The 17270-nt window shown below is 59.0% G+C and overlaps 1 protein-coding gene across 1 annotated transcript; it reads right to left on the bottom strand.

Annotated features, from left to right (window-relative positions):
- Positions 1 to 5331: 5331 nt before the first annotated feature.
- On the bottom strand, positions 5332 to 14645 carry RASGEF1A (RasGEF domain family member 1A). The gene is made up of 12 exons (XM_008149109.3): positions 14436 to 14645; positions 12660 to 12782; positions 10935 to 11072; positions 10350 to 10571; positions 9647 to 9721; positions 9166 to 9258; positions 8596 to 8698; positions 8436 to 8515; positions 7543 to 7734; positions 6244 to 6367; positions 5708 to 5780; positions 5332 to 5441 (listed from the first exon to the last, which is right to left on the bottom strand). Exons 1-12 carry the CDS (start codon positions 14628 to 14630, stop codon positions 5417 to 5419), a joined length of 1443 nt encoding a protein of 480 aa, XP_008147331.1. The 5' UTR covers positions 14631 to 14645; the 3' UTR covers positions 5332 to 5416.
- Between the last annotated feature and the right edge of the window lie 2625 nt (positions 14646 to 17270).

Genomic DNA, 17270 nt, shown 5'->3' with positions numbered 1-17270 from the left:
ATATTTCCTCTAATTAATTCCCTTTTAATGTGCACAATTTTTGTGCACTGGGCCACTAGTCTTTTAATAATCAAAAGTTCTTAATTTTAACAATGTTTAAATTATCAATTTTCTTTCTTTTATGGCTAGTGATTTAGGTGTCCAATTAAAAAAAACAACTTACATACTCCAAAGTAAAGAAATGTTTATATTTTCTTTTAGACATTTTATTGTATTGCCTTTCATATTTGGATCTATGATTCATCTGGAAATAATTTTTGTGTATAGTATGCAGTAGGGGTCAAATTCATTCTTTAGAATTTTTTTAGTAAAGATCTGCTAAGAGCAAACTTCATTTTCGTTTGTAAATATATTTATCTTATTTTCAAACTGTTTTTTGAAGGATATAGAATTCTAGATTGGAAAATTTTGTTTTAGCACATTGATGTTTACTTCATTGTCTTCTGGTTTCAACTATTTCTGTTGTAAAGTGAGCTATGATACTCCTTTGTAGGTAATCAAACTTCTTTTTCCTTTTTATTTCTGTTCTGTGTCACTGTGACATATCTGTGTGCAGTTTTGTGTGTTTTTTTCTGATCCTGCTTGAGATTCTCTGGGCTCCTTAGATTGTTGCCTTTTATCAATTCTGAAAGATTCTCAGCTGTTATGTTTCTATTATCTCCGCCTCCTTCTCCCTCTCCTGTAACCCTGATGACTTATGTTGAACTTGTTGTATCCTCTGTCTCTTAACCAATTTCACTTTTCCCAGTCTGTCTCTGTGTTACATTCTGTAATTTCTTAAGAATTGTGACCAAATGGATCTGGGAAAGAACTTCTATTTGGCCCGGCCGGCGTGGCTCAGTGGTTAAGCGTCGACCTATGAATCAGGAGGTCATGGTTCGTTTCCCAGTCGGGGCACGAGCCTGGTTTGTGGGCCCAATCCTCAGTGTGGGATGTGCAGGAGGCAGCTGATCAATGATTCTCTTATCATTGATGTTTCTCTCACTCCCTCTCTCTCTCTCTCTGAAATCAATAAAAATGTATTTACAAAAAAAAACAACACACCACTTCTGTTTGGTTCTTCTAGAAGTGAAAATTCATTTTTAAATCCAAAGAGTGGGTTTAACAGATTAGACACAGCTCAGGAGAGACACTGTTTCAAACTGGAATACAGGTCAGAATGTTTGCTTCCACTGCATCACTTAGGGGCAGAGCCATTTCAGGGCCACTTTAACCAAATTCTCCAAGTTTTTTGGCCAGCAGAGGTGCCACTGCGAGCCCCCAGCTGCCACCTCTGCTGCTCAGAGCCGGGTGCGCACTTCCTGCCGATTTGTGTTGCAAAACGTAGTAAAATTCACTGACTTGTGGTTACAAACGATTGGGGGTAAAATTGTCCTCTTCGTTCATACTGAGGTTCAAAACAGGCCATTTTTTTTAACTTTGGAAGGGTTGGGGTGGAGTATTTTAGTTCAACTTACTCTTATGCAGAGGGTGCCGGCTTTGCGCCCGGGGCCTCCTATTTGGCCCTTCTGACGCAGGCCCTTTTTTCTCTATCCTCAGGGTAAAAGCCGGTTTCAGAGTGTCCCTAACCCTCTGGGTTCCTGCCTCCACTTGGACTTTGTAAATTTCGCAAAACACCCGTTGATTTCCACACGCCAGCACTAGTCTCCCGCACTGGCAGACACGGACGGCTGCAGAACTCGCTCACATCCTTGACAACGTCATTGCCTCCCCACCTGCTGCTGATCTGTACCCCAGAGTCCTGGTTAGGTTGGGGGGGGGGGTCTTTGTGGGGTGTTTGGCAGCTCTTCACCTTCCTCTCAGTATCATGACTTCCCTTTGGGCAGTTAAGATAGAAATGGCGTTGGCATAATCTGAGGTTACCACCCTGTGAGTGGGGAGTGGGTTTTTATTTAGAAGGTGGTTTAACTCCCCAGTTTGTGCAAATGTTGATACACAGGTTAAATTTAACGCGCAAGTGCCTCTTCGGTAGCTCTAGTGTTTGTGTTGGCCGGGCCCTGCGTTCTCTGGGAAGGGCACTGCAATCCTTTGCTTCGCTTTTCCCAGAAGCGCCTGCTCTGCAGGAGGCGCGGCTTTCAGTGCCAGCAGAGGTGCCACTGCGGGCCCCCAGCTGCCACCTCTGCTGCTCAGAGCCGGGTGCGCACTTCCTGCCGTGTAACGTCACAGCCCCATGAGGTGGAGTGTTGTAACTCCATGTTCATCATGAGAAGACGGAGGCGGAAGAATGTAAAAAGCTTGTCCAAGGGGACTCTGCTGGGCACTGGAACTCAAATCTTACCCTCAGCCTGTCTCGCCTCCCTAAGGAATCAGACATCCGTTTTACTTACAGGGGTAGTAGGTGTATATTTCACAAATAATCTTAGTTTTGTCACAGAGGTCTCCTTGGCCTTAGTGGAGATCCTTAGCTTACCTTCCAGTCACGTCTGATCTGTAACACAGATTTGTGCCTGGAGCGTGTGTGAAGTGAGGGGTGATATTCAGTCATCACATGACGTTAGCAACGGCACGCTAGGTTGGCCTCTAGCCACACAGGGGCTCCCACACAGCGAGAGCCAAGGCGCGTGCAGGAGGCAGACAGCAGCAGGGTAATGCGGAGGAGGGCGGGCCTGGAGGAGCAGAGCGTGCCCCTCCAGGAGGACATGAGGAGGCCCCAAGCACGCGAATGTGTGAGAACCGGACGGCACTGTCAGGACGGTGCAGGCGTGCGGCCGGTTTGAGCGTGCTGTGACTGAGACAGTTCCTGGGAGAGGGGCTGTGAGGGTGAGCAGGAGCCAATTCCTGCAGAACCCCCTCCCCCGCCACCCCCCCCCCCTCGCTGCCTGGACGCCCAGGGGTGCAGTGGGGCCCTGAGCATTAATTCCAAACAAGCTCCCAGGCTGTGGGTGACGGGGAGAGCGCCAGCCAGCCAAGCGAGCCGCCGTCCACTCCCAGCCAGAGCTCCGCGTTCCAGACGCAGAGCCAACATGTGCTGCTCTTCTCAGATGAGATGGGATCAACTCCCAAAATTAACTTTATCAGGAAATCAGGATGCCACTGAGTTTAAAGACCTAAAAAGTGATGCCCTTTCTCCAAATTCACATCCTCTCCGGTGTTCTTGTTTGCTCCACAAGCCCCTGAGCACCTACTGTGTGCTGACCATGGGCCCTGGGGAAGGAGGCAGCCTTCTGTCCAGTACAGTGGCCACCAGCTATCGAACGTACACCCGGCTGCATGTCAGTGCTCAGCTGTGTCACTCACGGCTGCTGTGTCACTCACGGCTGCTGTGTCACTCACGGCTGCTGTGTCACTCACGGCTGCTGTAAGGACACAGACACAGGAATTCCGTCTCAGCACCAGGGGCTGTTGGGCAGCGCTAGTCTAGTGCGCACGACAGACCCTGCACACACCTACATGGGCTGAGTTAGCTCTCAGGAGCAGGAAGGTTTGGTGAGCTCTGACCGTGAACCTGAGGGGCCCGGGCACTGTGAACGGGTGGCAGTGGGACAGGCCAGAGAAAAGCAGGTGGGAGCTCGGCTTCCCTCCTAGTCTCCTTGTCCTTCAGTTCCGCAGGCCCTCACGTGCCCTAACCCCCTTTTCTTCAGTGCTCTTGAAGGCGACTCACGACAACACAAAGAGCCCCCAACCCCCCCACCCCCGCCGTCTAGGACTGCGTTCTGCAAACGGCTCCTCAGGTGCCCAGCTTCCCCCGCCCGGAAGAGACCACGGTGCCCGTGACTCTGAGTGTTTGGCTGGCCCTGCAGGGGAGGCGCCCTGACAATCTCAGTTAAGTGGGGTTTCCCCAACTTGGCATGGCCGTGTCGCACAGCAGCTGCTGACACCTGGGATCTGACTCGGAGGACCGCCGGACCGGAGCAGGCCACCTGTGGAGTGTTGTTTCGCACGTTTTACCTGGAAAGCCCGTGGTCAGATGCGGTGCGGGTGAGCGGCCCGGCTGCAGAGAACAGGCACACGAGGGGAGCAACATGTTCTTTTATTGATGCAAGTATGTCCAGTCACACCAACAGCCGACATGCTGTGTCACAGTACAGCCTGATGCTCACAGTTCATCTCAAAATACCAACACGTCACAGTCAGGAGATGGACCCAGCTGGGCAGATGAAGTGGCAGCACGGACAGGTGAGGTGAGCACAGAACTGGGCCTGCGACGTGGAGGTGACGGGAAACTCCTTACACGTGGACAGAAGATGCTCTAACGCGTATTCCAAATATAGACTCTCAGGGTTAAGCCTTTATCTCAAATACATAAACAAAGCAATATGTACTATCAGTATACAATATGTACTATCTAGGACATCTGGAAAGTGCAAAAACACTGTGACAATACAGTGTAAGTATTCTCGCTCCACCCAGTTACAGGTGGCGGCGGCAGCGGCCACAGAGCCACCCTTCCTGAGGCCTGGCCCGCGCTCCAGGTGTCCTGGGAGCGGTGGGAGCAGCAGCTGGCAGGCCTCCCGCTGGAGGCTCCGCAGAGCCAGGCGTGCGGAGAGACCAGGGTGAGGGGCTCCACACCACGCACAAAGGAAAGCCGCGAGGGCGACGCAGTCCGCGGGGGTGGCCCGCCTCCCGCGCTCAGGGAGCAGGGCGGCCACCGGCCCGCGGCCAGGACGTCGGACGGCCCCGTGGCGTGTGCTCCCTGCGTCTGGGAGTGGAAGCGACCTCCCAGTGCCGGGCAGTGCGTGTTCCACCCACACCGAGGAGACTGACAACCCACCCCCCTCGCCTGTCATTGTTCTGGATTTTCTATTTTCCTAAAATGCAGTTGAAGAAAGCTTGGCCAGACACGTTCCAACAGAAAAGTATGCCGCCAGGTGTCCCCGCCCTCCCGGCCCCAGAAATCCCTGATAAAGGAAAAGGAAAATGTAAACGTTGGAAAGCCCGCTCTCCAAGGTTTGCTTCCAGAAGTACGCGAACGAGGCCTCCTGGCCCCCCAAGGCCTGTGGGAACCTGGAAGCTCGCGGCCCAGGCTTTGTGGGCAGGCGCCCCGAGCAGAGCGGGCCGCCCTCTGGGACCCTCTAAGGCACCAGCCCTGACATCCGAGACACTGGCTGGAAGGGCGTCCACGCAGGCAGGGCTCACATGGGTTTTGGTTGGGTTTTTTTTAAATATTTTCTCAGAAGGTGAATATAATCAAAAGTAGAAAATAAAAATCTACGCTTCATTAGGCCAAGATGTTATCATGGATGCCCTCTCCCATGATACTCCTTCCCCACCCCTCCCTGAACCAGGGCGCTGCCCTGTTATTTAAAAGAAACAAAAACACGTTGCGCCAAAGGTTGATGCATGAAATAATCACCATTTTTTCCATAAAAGTTATATACAAAATGGGCCCCAACCAGTGAGGCCGCCCATCTCCACCCAGGTCAAGGTTAAAGCTCGGTTCTCCTGCGCGTCCTCGGTCGCAGGCCGCACCCACGCCTCAGGCTCTGTTGAGGAGAGTGGTCCTAGAGGGGACGGCACAGGGTCAGCGGCCGGCAGGCCCTTCCCCAGCGGTTGGGAGGCCTGGATTCCAGGCCCCGGCCATTGGGGGAGGAGGCAGGACATTCAGACCCAGGTCCTCAGCCTCCTTCCCCTGGCAGCTGCCTAGACCCCTTCCTCCCGTGTGTGGGGTGCCCTCAGCTGCCTTTCAGAAGGCAGGTCCATGTCGCCCGTCCTCTCCCCCCCACTCCTCTCCCCTCCTCGCCTGGGGTGGCCCCTTCAGTTCTCCTACCTCAGGGTCTTCCAGCTGTCCTTCTCCATGTGGTTCTCGGGCCCCTCGCTTTCGAAGGAGGCGATGAAGAGTGCTGAGAGATGGGGGGCCCCTCAGACGCATGTCCGCATGAGGTCAGCCCACCCACTGTCCCCGCTGTCCCCTCTCCAGCCCTCATGGCAGGGGTGCAGCTGGGCGAAGAAGGGACTCCTGGACCTAGGGGCAGTGGCCTCGGCCGGGGCTCGTCCACGGATCTCCGCCGTGTGAGGCCCCAGGCCCCGCGAGGCCCCGCGCTCCCAGCTACCTGCTCCGGGGCCCTGCTTGGTGCCTGGTCTGAGCGCTGGCCCGGACCCGCCTGGCTCTCAAGTGGCCTCGGGAGCCTGGTCTCCTTAGTCCTTATCCTTCATCTGTCCTCTGCCCACAACCCACCCTCACGAACTCACCGTGGCCGGGCTTCCCTGTGTGGTGTGGGGATAGTGATCAGCCCCCATGGAGACCCAGCAAGGGGGCGTCGGGGCCAGGTGCTATGGGGCTGCCGCCGTGCGGGGCGGCCTCACCTTCCTCGCTGTAGATGGGCGCCGTGAGCAGGTAATTCTGAATCTTCTTGTCCTTTTCAAAGGGACACTCTACCCGTGTCCATGTCATGAACTCGTGGATCTGTCTGGAGATCTCCCAAAATTTCTGAAGGGGCAGAGGACAACGGCGGTCCCTGTCACCTTGATCAGGGCCGTGTGCTGCTCCCTGCCTGGCCCCAGCACGGCGAGGCGGCGGCTCTGCACAGCTGACTGCATGGCCACGGGGCCCGCTGGGCAGCGTCAGAGCCAGCAGGCGTCCCAGAGCACACGCCGTCCTGCCCTCCACCTGGGCCATCAGGCTGGCGGCAGGGTCTGCGCCTCCCCTGCCCCGGGACCCCAATCCCTGACCCCTAGCTGAGACAGGCAGCCAGCCAGACCAGCACAGCGCCACCAATCTGAACACGTCATGATGTCACTCTTTGGGGCCCGTGTGGGAATCCATAACCCCCTCCCACCCTGACCTGCGTGAGGTGAGCGCTGGACACCCAGCTCCCCCTGCACCTCCCCAATCCCACCCTGACCTGCGTGAGGTGAGCGCTGGACACCCAGCTCCCCCTGCACCTCCCCAATCCCACCCTGACCTGCGTGAGGTGAGCGCTGGACACCCAGCTCCCCCTGCACCTCCCCAATCCCACCCTGACCTGCGTGAGGTGAGCGCTGGACACCCAGCTCCCCCTGCACCTCCCCAATCCCACCCTGACCTGCGTGAGGTGAGCACTGGACACCCAGCTCCCCCTGCACCTCCCCAATCCCACCCTGACCTGCGTGAGGTGAGCGCTGGACACCCAGCTCCCCCTGCACCTCCCCAATCCCACCCTGACCTGCGTGAGGTGAGCGCTGGACACCCAGCTCCCCCTGCACCTCCCCAAGCACCTTTGTCCTACCCTCCTGCCTTGGCCAGACAGGCCTCTGCTTCCATCTGGAGTTCTGCTGCCTCCTCCTTCCTGCTCGAGTCCCTCTTTCCTAAAGCCGTCCTGATTCTCCCACGTGGGATCAGTGTTGGGACCAGTGTCCCGGGCGAATGGAGGCTCCTGTGGCTCCAGGCCCTATAACCAGGTCACCCACCCAGCAGGGTGGGGCCCCCCTCACACCTCGAGGTCACATAGTGTGACCCCCCCTTGGAGCTGCCCGTCCTAAAGGCCCTCGCCTCGGGGCCATGCCTTGCTGCTCTCCTGCACAGGTGGATCCTGCCTGCCCTGGGCGTGGCCCTCCGGGAGGTCCGCCCTGCTCTGTGCTGGGACAGCCGCCCCTCCCTCTGGACCACAGTGGGGCTGAGCTCACCTTGAAGTTAATGTGCCCATTGGGCAGGTGGTTGGTGTGGATCTTGTGCAGGAAGTAGATGTCCTTAACGAAAAGGTTGAACACAGGAATCACAATCTTCTCTCGGCTGCTGTTGGCCATCTGGGACCTCTGAGTGGCCCCCTGGAGGGCCGTGCGGTAGTTGCAGAAGTTGCTGGAAGGATCCATGTGGTGCTGTGCGCAGATGGGAGGGAGGGAGGGAGGATGCATGTGGTGGGCAGCGCTTCCCCTGCCCCCTTTACAGAGCAGAGAGTCCGCTGATGAGGACGGCACTTCCTCTCTGGGCAGCTCGGACTGTCACCCAGAAAAGGCCTCCCTTCCAGGAGGGGGCCCAGAGGTGCCAGCTGAGCGCAGGGCCGTCTGGGTCTGGGTCTGAGCGTCACGGGAGAGCTGCAGAGAAGCCACCCCCCATGCCTCTTCCCTGCCCTGCTGGGCCTGCTCTCTCCTCCTTCCTTTCAAAACCCTCCTTTGCCCCCCTGCTTAGATTGGCAACTCCCAACACCCACCAGCTCTACATTTGTGAAAAACAGACTCCGTGGTCAAATACATCTGGGCCAGGCTGTGCGTGAACTCACCCGTCAGCCCCCGGGCCAGCCAGAGGGTCTGGTGCCTCGGAAAGCTGGGCCAGGAAAAGGCCCATGTCTGCTGAGTTAGCATCAACCACTGCAGGGCTCGGGGGCCCATGTTTGTTGAACTCTTTAGCAGCTACTCCCCGGAAGCAGCTTTAGGCGATGCCAGATCTGACTGAGTCAGGGCCGAGGACAGCTGCAGCGACCCGGTCCCCAGCGTAGCCAGGTTGGGCAGGCCGGACAGCCCAGCCCCCGCCTGCACTGCGAGTGTGATGGAGGCCCACACAGGATGGGCTGGGTGCCTACCTCCAAGACATCGAACTTGGCCGTCTTAACTTTGGACCATGTTTTCTTCAGCCGAGCCACAGGACTGAGGTTCATGCCAGCTGCAGAGAAAAGCAGGCAGGGTCAGGGCGGGCGGGTGGGTCAGAGAGGAGCTGGGTGGGCAGCCCGGCCGGACACTCACAGATGATGGCCATCATGGAGTTGAAGTTCCCGATGTTGAAGCACTCCCGGGCCACGTCGATGAAGAACTCCAGCATGCGGGTCCGCTGCTTCTTCTTCACCACCTGCGGGCGGCAGCAGCCTCAGCGTGGGCCCCACGAGGGGCCATGCCCTCCACCACCAGCCCCTGAGGGCCTCGGGTTGGAGCTGCCCCAGGGCCCACAGAGCTGTCAGACCCGGGGGCGGGGGGGGGGGGGGGCTGCAGAGGCAGGAAACACAGCTGCGGCGTGTCTGATGTGGGGCAGAGGGCAGGAGGATGGCGAGAGGACTGAGGGGCCCCGGATGAGCTCAGACGGTGCTGGGCACAGGGTGCACTCCATGGATGGGTCTCCGTCGCAATTCAAGGCCTCACAGTTGGACGTGTGGGGGGCAGGGGGGCAGCAGCTCCAAGGCCCTGGCAGCGGAGACTCCTTATCTCCACTTGCAAAGTTTCAACGCCTGAGGGGCTGGAGCACCTGAGGGTGTCTCGGGCAGCCCTGTGGGGGTGGGGAAGGGACGGTCACCCTGCCCGTGGCTGCTGGGCGGTGCGTACCCGGCACACCTCGGTGGCCACCAGCATGCTGAGGCAGTTGAACCAGTTGTCGTAGGCCTCCAGGCTGTAGGTCTTGGTCAGGTCCCCTCGGCACTGGGGAGGACACAGCAGGTCACAGGAAGCCCAGGGACGCTGCTGGTGGTGCTGCCGGCCCTGCCCCAAGACGGAGGGGCCGGGACCTTGTCCAGAGGAGGAAACTGCAAGTGACATTGAGTGGGGGCAACTGGACAGGTCCCCTTGGCTAGCCTGGGGCTCCACAATGCCCAGGGCTCGCCTTGGAGGCCAGGCTGGGAATACCGGGCCCCCTCCCAGCATGCATCTCCCTGTGTGGCCTCCACTGACCCCCTGGAGCAGGTGCCAGGAAGCCAGACAGCATCCATGTGTCAGACACCCCAGAGGTGCTCAGGCGTGCTGCGTGGGGTCTCTGCCCACCCTGCACGGGATGGAGGTCCAGGCCCACCCGCAGGCCACAGCCCCTCACCCTGTGCTTGTCCCGAGAGTCCATGTGGCTGACGATCTGCATCAGGTCCTGGGGGTGAATGCTGCTGACCCGCTCCTGGGGCAGGCGGGAGACAGCACAGGAGGGATCAGCCCCTGGCCTGGAGGCCCCACACTCGGCGTGCAGGACGTGTTCGGAGCAGCAGTCAGAACTAGTCTGCAGGCGTGTGCAAGGGCCCCTCCTTGATCCGAGCACCCCACCAATGGGCAATCTCTGCCCAGGCCCCTCCAAAAGCACCCCAGGGGTCTGGAAGGCCCTCCTCTGGAGCGGAGGGAGCAGGGCTGCAACGAGTGGGGTGGAAGCCTCGGGTCTGTGGCTGCCATGTACAGGGACCTGCCCAGCCCAGGCACAGGCAGGGTGAGGTGACAGTAGGAGAACTGGCTCTCCCCCTCGAAGCCCCTCACCCCCATCCTGGGGCCACTTTAGTCCTGGCCACCCTCCCCCTCCCCTTAGCACAGGGCTGCTGTGCCCCGGGGGCCCGGACGTCAGGCACAGAGAAGCCTGCTGCGAGGTGGACAGTCAGCCAGAGGCGGTGATGGGGCCGGGAGCGGCCTCCCCTGACACCCCGCCTGCCCAGCAGGGAGCCCTGTGGTGCTGAGACTGAGAACGCTGTGGGGGCTCTCGTGGCTCTGGACCGGCAGGAGTCCGCGCACCCAGCCCGCCTGAGCGGCCCCCGCGCACTGACCAGCTCAATGTGAGTCAGCTGCTGGGCCAGCACCAGGGGGTCACAGCACACGCCCAGGATGTCCTTCTGAGAGGCCGGGGGCTTGGCCTTGAGGATGGGCCCTTTATCCACAGCCGGCGAACGGAGCTTCTCCCGCAGCTCCTGCAGCTGGCTCCGGGCGGCCAGGGACAGCAGCAGGCTCTGCGTCAGCTGGGCAACGGCCTTCTTCACTGTGCCGTTCTCCTGCGGGGCAGGGAGCATGGAGGACACCACCTCTCGGGAGGGACCCACCCCATCTCCAGGGACATGCCCAACGCTGAGCCCACATGCCCGACCCAAACCTGCCCTGAGCACCTAGGCCTGACAGAGCGGGGCACAGTGTGGGCTCCTGAGGCCCTCTGGACAGCTGGCTCAGCGGGCTGTCCTGTGAAGGAGGGATCTGAGGGCCAGAGCAGGGCCAGAGCTGTCCCTAAGGAACCTTCACACACACACACACACACACACACACACGCACACGCACACATACACACACACACACACGCGCGCGCGCACGCGCGCACACACACACGCACACGGAGCTCCACCCCAGCCGCGGGAGGCCCTCACCTCATCACACTGCATGATCCGGTGAGTGATGGCCTTCAGTTCAGCCATGGCCTTCTCGTCCTGGAAGTCACAGGGGAAGGCCTCTGTCCACTCCTTTAGCAGCTGCACAATCTTGGCTGAGAAGGACTTCAGCATGGCCTGGGGGTAGGCACAGGTGAGGCCTGACCACCAGAGTGCGTGACAAGACAAGTGGTACACCAACCCCAGGACCACTGGGCGAGGGGGATGGCCCCCAACAGGGCCACCTGCAGTTTTGTCATACCTGCTTTGTTGCATATTCGCCCTGGGGACCCTGAGAAAGAAGGTACCTACCCAGAAGGGCTCCTGGCAGCTAACTGGGCTCACATTTTTAAAAAACAGCCAAGCAGCTGTTTCTAAACAGGGGTCTCTCACGCAAGCCACACGTCAGGGAGAAGCCTACACTGAACTGCCCATCTGCACTGTGCTCCTGCCATTGGAGCCAAGCCTTATAAAGGAGTTCCTGGATCCTATTTCAACCAATAGGACGACACTTTCCCCATCCAATCAGACCTGTGCAGCTATATCTCCATTAGCACCAGTCAGAGCCGCTCCATTCTGGCCAATCAGGGCAGTGCTTTTTGGACCAATCAAACTGTGAGGATTTGGAGTTCTCATTTGCATAAGGACCGACCAATGAGGGACTAGGGGCAGGGACCTCTCTCTATATAAGTCAGCTCCCCTGGTGTTGGAGGGGCCCTACCTTCCCTTTCCACTGAAGCTTGCGTCTCCCTGTCTGGAGCTGAAACGGCAATGACTGGCCAGAGCACCCACAGCACCCAGAGCTGCCTCCCAGCGTGCTGCTTCGTGCCTGAGCTGTGACACTGTTCGGACTGGCCCACACTGTGCTGTTGTCACAGCCATGCTGTTTCATAACTGAGTTGCTTGCTCTGAATGAAGTTTCCTTCTTCACCACACCCCAAATTAGAGATTCTTGTTGGCATTGAATTGGTGCCAATGACCATCAATTGACACCCTTAAGGTAATTCTCTTTTTCACTTAAGTGAACTCATTTTCAAAAACCCCAAACTTCAGCCAGTGTCTGTTGCCATCGTGCCCCACAGCGCCCGGGACAGCCCCTCTGAAGAGGAGACTCAGAAGGCCCAGCTTCACAGGCCTCTGCCGCAGCCCTGCAGAGCCGGCCTCGGGGAAGAAGGTGGAGGGAGGGTCATCAGTCCCCGGTCAGGCCAGCTCTGTGCAGCCCCAGGAGGCCCTGCCAGCTCTCTGACAGCTTGCCTGCCACCCCTCTGTACCAGACCCTGGGCTTCTAAAACCTCACCCTAAGACCCAGGGCCTCGGAGCTGCGGTTTCTTGACCATCCTGACTGCGCACAGCCTGGCTCTGTCAGAAGGGACAACAGTGGCAAATGGCCCTGTTTGAGTCACTGAGAACTCCTATGAGCAGACACCAGCCTGAGGGTGCTGCACCCGACCCCCAGAGGAGGCAGGGACCCAGGCCCCTCTGGCTTCTTTTGCACCAACTGGAGCCAGGCCTCCACTGGGGGGTACTGGCCCTGATCAGGAGAGGGGTGTGCATGCCCACCACAGCAGTATGCCCGCACCCTGGGAGGTGAGCACGGCCCCGGACGTCAGGGAGGGCCAGGCCAGGCTCAGCCAGATGCTGCCAGCTGCGCTCAGCATGCTTCTCTCGGAGCGGGCGTGGGGCAGCCGGGGCACCGACAGGTGCATCAGGTCAGCACGCCTTTACCTTCTCAGACCCGGCCTCCAGCTGCTGCCTCTGCTCCAGGTAGATCTGCCCCACACGGGCCAGCAGGTCATGAGGGGGCATGAAGACCCGGGAGCTCAAGAGAAACGTGAAGATGTATGTTCTCTGAAGAAGAAGAAAAGGAAAGGAAAGGGAGAGAGGGCGAAGTGTGGGTCAAGCCCGGTGGGGCCCCATGCCTGCTGCTCCCCTCGGCCCTGCTGGCTCCAAGCCCAGCATCACCAGGCAGCGGCGTGGCTCTGCGTGGCTTACTTCACCGTGGATGCCCCCTGGCTGCAAGGCACAGACCAACCCCACTTTGCAGCGGCTCCAGGCCTCCCCAGTGAGCTCAGCCCCCCGCAGTCTCACTCCACGGGGCTTCTCCTCACCCTCCGTCCTACCCCAAGATGGGCGCTAACCCAGCCTTGGATGTTGGCAGGACTCTCCAGGCCTGGGTGAGCCTGCTGCCCAGCCCACCGTGCTCCCTGGCCTGGCTCCAAGCCTGCTTCTTCTCCAGATCCTCACTGGCCCGCCCTGTGGGCCCGGCTGGGGCAGGGGGCGGAGGGCGAGGGGCTGTACCTGTGTCAGGGACTGTTGCCAGGCCCTGTGCAGGCACTAACCGGCAGTGGGCTTGTGCCCAGCTGCCACGCCGAGGCCCTGTTCCACCCCATGCGCCCTCACCGCCGGGCTCTGCAGTGCAGGCTCAGGGAGTTCCTCAGCATCGGGCTGCAGGGTGACAGGGAGCCGCCCCAGCAGGCCCTGACAGGGGGTTGTGGATGGAACGAAGGGGTTTGTGGATGGAAATAAGGGTTTTGTGGATGGAAGAGTAGACAGCACCCCAGCAGGGAGGTGGTGTCCGGACTTGGTGGGTAAGCCAGAACTCCCCAGAAGCTTAGTGGTCTCCAGCACCATCAGATAAAAGCTGGAGGGCATTGGGGGGGGAGGGGATTCCTCCCCCACTTTCTTTTTTTAAATCTATTTTTATTGATTTCAGAGAGGAAGGGAGAGGGAGAGAGAGAGAGAGAAACATCAATGATGAGAGAAGAATCATTGATCGGCTGCCTCTGGCATGCCCCACACTGGGGATCGAGCCCGCAACCCGGGCATGTGCCCTGACCGGGAATTGAACCTGACCTCCTGGTTCATAGGTCGACGCTCAACCACTGAGCCACGCCAGCCAGGCTTCTCCCCCACTTCCCATAGGCTACGTCTGACTCACAAAGGCCACAAAGCCCAGCTCTACCCTGGGGACGAAGTGGGCGCCGGAAGGGCCAGCGCAGCTTGGCTCTCAAAGGGAGCAGGCAGGCCCGCGGCTCTCAGAGGCAGAGGGAACCCCCACATGACTAGGGAATTCTTTCTCTCTGGTCCAGCCATGCCCGTCTCATGTTGTGAAGAGGGCGGAGCTGGCCGGTAGGTGGATGCTGGCCCTGCAGTGCGGGTGCTGGCGGGTCCGAATGCTGGCGGTCGTGCAGGGCTGTCCCCTCTTCACTTTGGACTGTGGCGGTTCGTGCACAAAGCAAACTTCCCAGCTCAGGGTCGGGGCACGTGCAGGCTGAGGCCTCATAGGACTCCCCAGCTCCTGGCTGGCCCTTAGACTCCACTTCCTCCCCCTGCACAGAACCTGTTGCTTGCTGGCACCACCAGGGCCATCTTCCACCTTCCTGGAGGCCACAGGCCCTCCCCCTGGCCCACCACACCCCTCCCCTGATACTCCCTCCCTGTCCAGGAGCAGCTACCCCTGCAGCCCAGGTAACCCCCCAACCACCAGGCCCAGGCACTCACATCAGGGTAATAGTCCACTGTGGGGACCAGGTGCTCCATCAAGGCCTCCAGGGACCCGGAGATGAGGCGGCCATCCTGGAAGATGAGGTCCCCGGAGCCGCTGGCCCCACCTCCTCGCTCCCCCATGCCAGGCGGCACCTGTCCACTACAGCTGGGCCCAAGTACGCTGGAGCAGATGATGGACGTCTGGGGCATAGCTTCCTGCGAGAGAAGAACAGGCCCTCAGGCATCGAAGGAGCCTCCTCCAGGTCCCCTCCTGGCCCTCAGGGGAGTAGGTGCCATCGGACATCAGCTCGAGCCCTGGCCGGTGTGGCTACGTTTGTTGAGCATCATCCTGTGCACCGAGAGGTTGCGAGCTCGATCCCTGGTCAGGGTAGGTGCAGGAGGCAGTCAATCTGTTTCCCTCTCACCGAGATATTTCATTCTTTCTCTCTCCCTTCCTCACTCTCTAAGAATCAATTTAAAATCTTTTTTTTTTTTTTAAGAATCACAGACATCAGCTCAAGCGGACGGGTCCTCAGCACCTGCTCCATGCACATCAGGCCTCATTCCAGGTGAGGGGACACACAGCCATGCCCCTGGGATTAGCGCCCACTGGCAGAAAAAAGCTATGCCCATGGCCGGAGGAGAACTTGAACACTCGAGGTGGGGGTAGGTCAGGCCGCCTCAGGTAGGGGCCTTGGCATGCACTGATGGCGTCAGCTGTGCAGCTCTCTGGGCTAAGAAAGGAACATTCGAAGCATAGAGATAGCAGTTGCCAAGGTCCTGAGGCCAGTGTGTGTAGAGGGGATAAGCAGGTAGAATGGTCTGAAGAGGGACCAGCCGGACCATGCACACCCCCGGGCCAGAGTGCAGCGTGCTGTTCTCTGATAAGGCAGGAGGTGTGGGAGCTCTGAGCACAGGAGTGGCCCGACTCAGGGTGAAGGTCACTTTGGCTGCCAGGTGGAGACGCAGCAAATGAGGGGCCTGAAAACCAGCTGGTGGAGGGATTGCTCAGGTCAGGTGGTGCTGAGACAGGTTAGTAAGCCCGGACAAGTGGAATAGGGAAACTGAGACAGGTACGTAACCAGCCCACCAGTTTACAGCCACCTAGTCAATCCCAAAATCCTATCTTCCCTAAGCAAGGACACTTACCCTTTCCTCCCCAACTGGAGGGTAAAGAGCTTAAACCACCCGTTCAGAGGGACAGAGCAGAAATCCAGTGAGTGCCACTTGCCGACCACACCCATGGACGGACGAAGTCAGGGGAATCAATCTCATTTGGGCTCATCAGCTTAAAGCTGGTGAATATTCTACTGAGGTCCTCCCCTAAATGCCCAGCCTTGATATTGTATTAGTTTTATTTTTTAAAATATATTTTCATTGATTTCAAGGAGAAAGGTAAAGAAAGATAGAAACATCAATGATGAGAGAGAATCATTGATCAGCTGCCTCCTGCATGCCCCCTGCTGGGGATCGAGCCTGCAACCCGGGCATGTGCCCTTGACTGGAATCGAACCGGGGACCCTTCAGTCCACAGGCCTGACGCTCTATCCACTGAGGACCAGCTAGGGCAATGCCCAGCCTTTAAAACCCTCCAGGGGAAGGACCCAGCAGGGCTCTCCCTTTCCTTCCCTCCCTTCCCCCAGCGTGTTACCTCTGCCTTTCTCCCTCCTAAGCTCCGAGGGCCCTTCTACTACCTCTGCCACTTTCTGAATAAACTCTCTGAGAATTTGAGTTCTCGGCTCTGAAAGCTTTTCTTTGCCGAACTCAAGAACCGAGGTCCAACGTCGCTGCCAACACCGCCAGTAACAGCGGAGGAGGAGGGGCCGACTTCGGACACTGCAGAGTGGTCTCTGGCCCAGCGACTAACCAGCACGGGAAAGCGCGAGCGTGGGGCTGAGGGAAGATCCGGAGCGTGCTTTGGGGCATGTTGGATGTGACGTGCCTATCACACACAGATGCCGGGCAGCCGTCAGGGGACTGGGCGCTCCCGTGTGATGGAGCAGAGGGTCCCACCTCCCGCCACTGCCCCTAGGGCTCTCAGGAGGCCCGGGAGAGTCAAGCCCTTGGACTGCCGTGTCCTCACTGCCCGAGGCAGCAGCCACACCGGGAAGGGGCTCGCTCTCTGGGGATTTGCCAGCCCGAGGCCTTGAACGCTAGTTCTCCCTCACGCTGCGGGTGTGGCCTGACCCCTCCCTTCCACCCCCCCCACCCACACACACACACACACACCCTTGCTCAGACAGCCCCACCCCGGGAGGCAGGCGGGCTGAGGTCGGAGTGGAGGAGCTGGGCCTTCCCGCCTTGGTGGTGCCATGGTCAGCTGTGCCTCTCTGGTCACTGGCAAGCCGGTGCCACTGCCCCAGTGCCCGCCTCCCCAGGCAGCCACGTGCCCTCCCGCTCCCCGGGCAGGGCTCCCTTGGCCCTCCGTGCTGACCTTGCCCATGATGCCACTGTCCCTCGCCCCAGCCTGCTCTCTGGCCCAATGGGATGAACTCTGGGCCATTGTGACCTCAGCTTCTCTTCTGTGCAGAGCAAACCGTAGTCGCCATTATTTTACTGCCAGGAGAGGGCCCCAGGCTGCTGCCCTCCTAGGAGGGCACACACAGAACCAACTCCCTCCCAAAGCACATCAGCTGAGCCTCCCGGCCAGGCACCTGGAGGCACCTTAGAATCCTCTGGAAACCCTTTGCCAGGAGGGCAGAGCTCCAGGCAAGTCCCCGCACAAGGCAGGATGGGAATACCCCGGCCCACGGAGGCTTCCCTCCAGGGTAGGGGCTGGGACTCACCGAACATGTTACAGGCCCACCCTCAGCCCTGCGGCCTCCGGGGTTCTGATGCCGGTGAGGCCGA

The sequence above is a fragment of the Eptesicus fuscus genome, chromosome 17 (assembly GCF_027574615.1).
Source record: "Eptesicus fuscus isolate TK198812 chromosome 17, DD_ASM_mEF_20220401, whole genome shotgun sequence".
NCBI classification, from domain to species: Eukaryota; Metazoa; Chordata; class Mammalia; order Chiroptera; family Vespertilionidae; genus Eptesicus; species Eptesicus fuscus.
This window is presented reverse-complemented; position numbering and strand designations above follow the sequence as displayed.

Coding starts and splice junctions, on each gene's coding strand:
- RASGEF1A (XM_008149109.3), bottom strand. CDS start 14,630: ATGCCCCAGACGTCCATCATCTGCTCCAGCGTACTTGGGCCCAGCTGT. Junction 10,572..10,934: donor GGATCATGCAGTGTGATGAG/GTGAGGGCCTCC, acceptor CCTGCCCCGCAG/GAGAACGGCACAGTGAAGAA. Junction 8,516..8,595: donor CTCCATGATGGCCATCATCT/GTGAGTGTCCGG, acceptor TTTTCTCTGCAG/CTGGCATGAACCTCAGTCCT.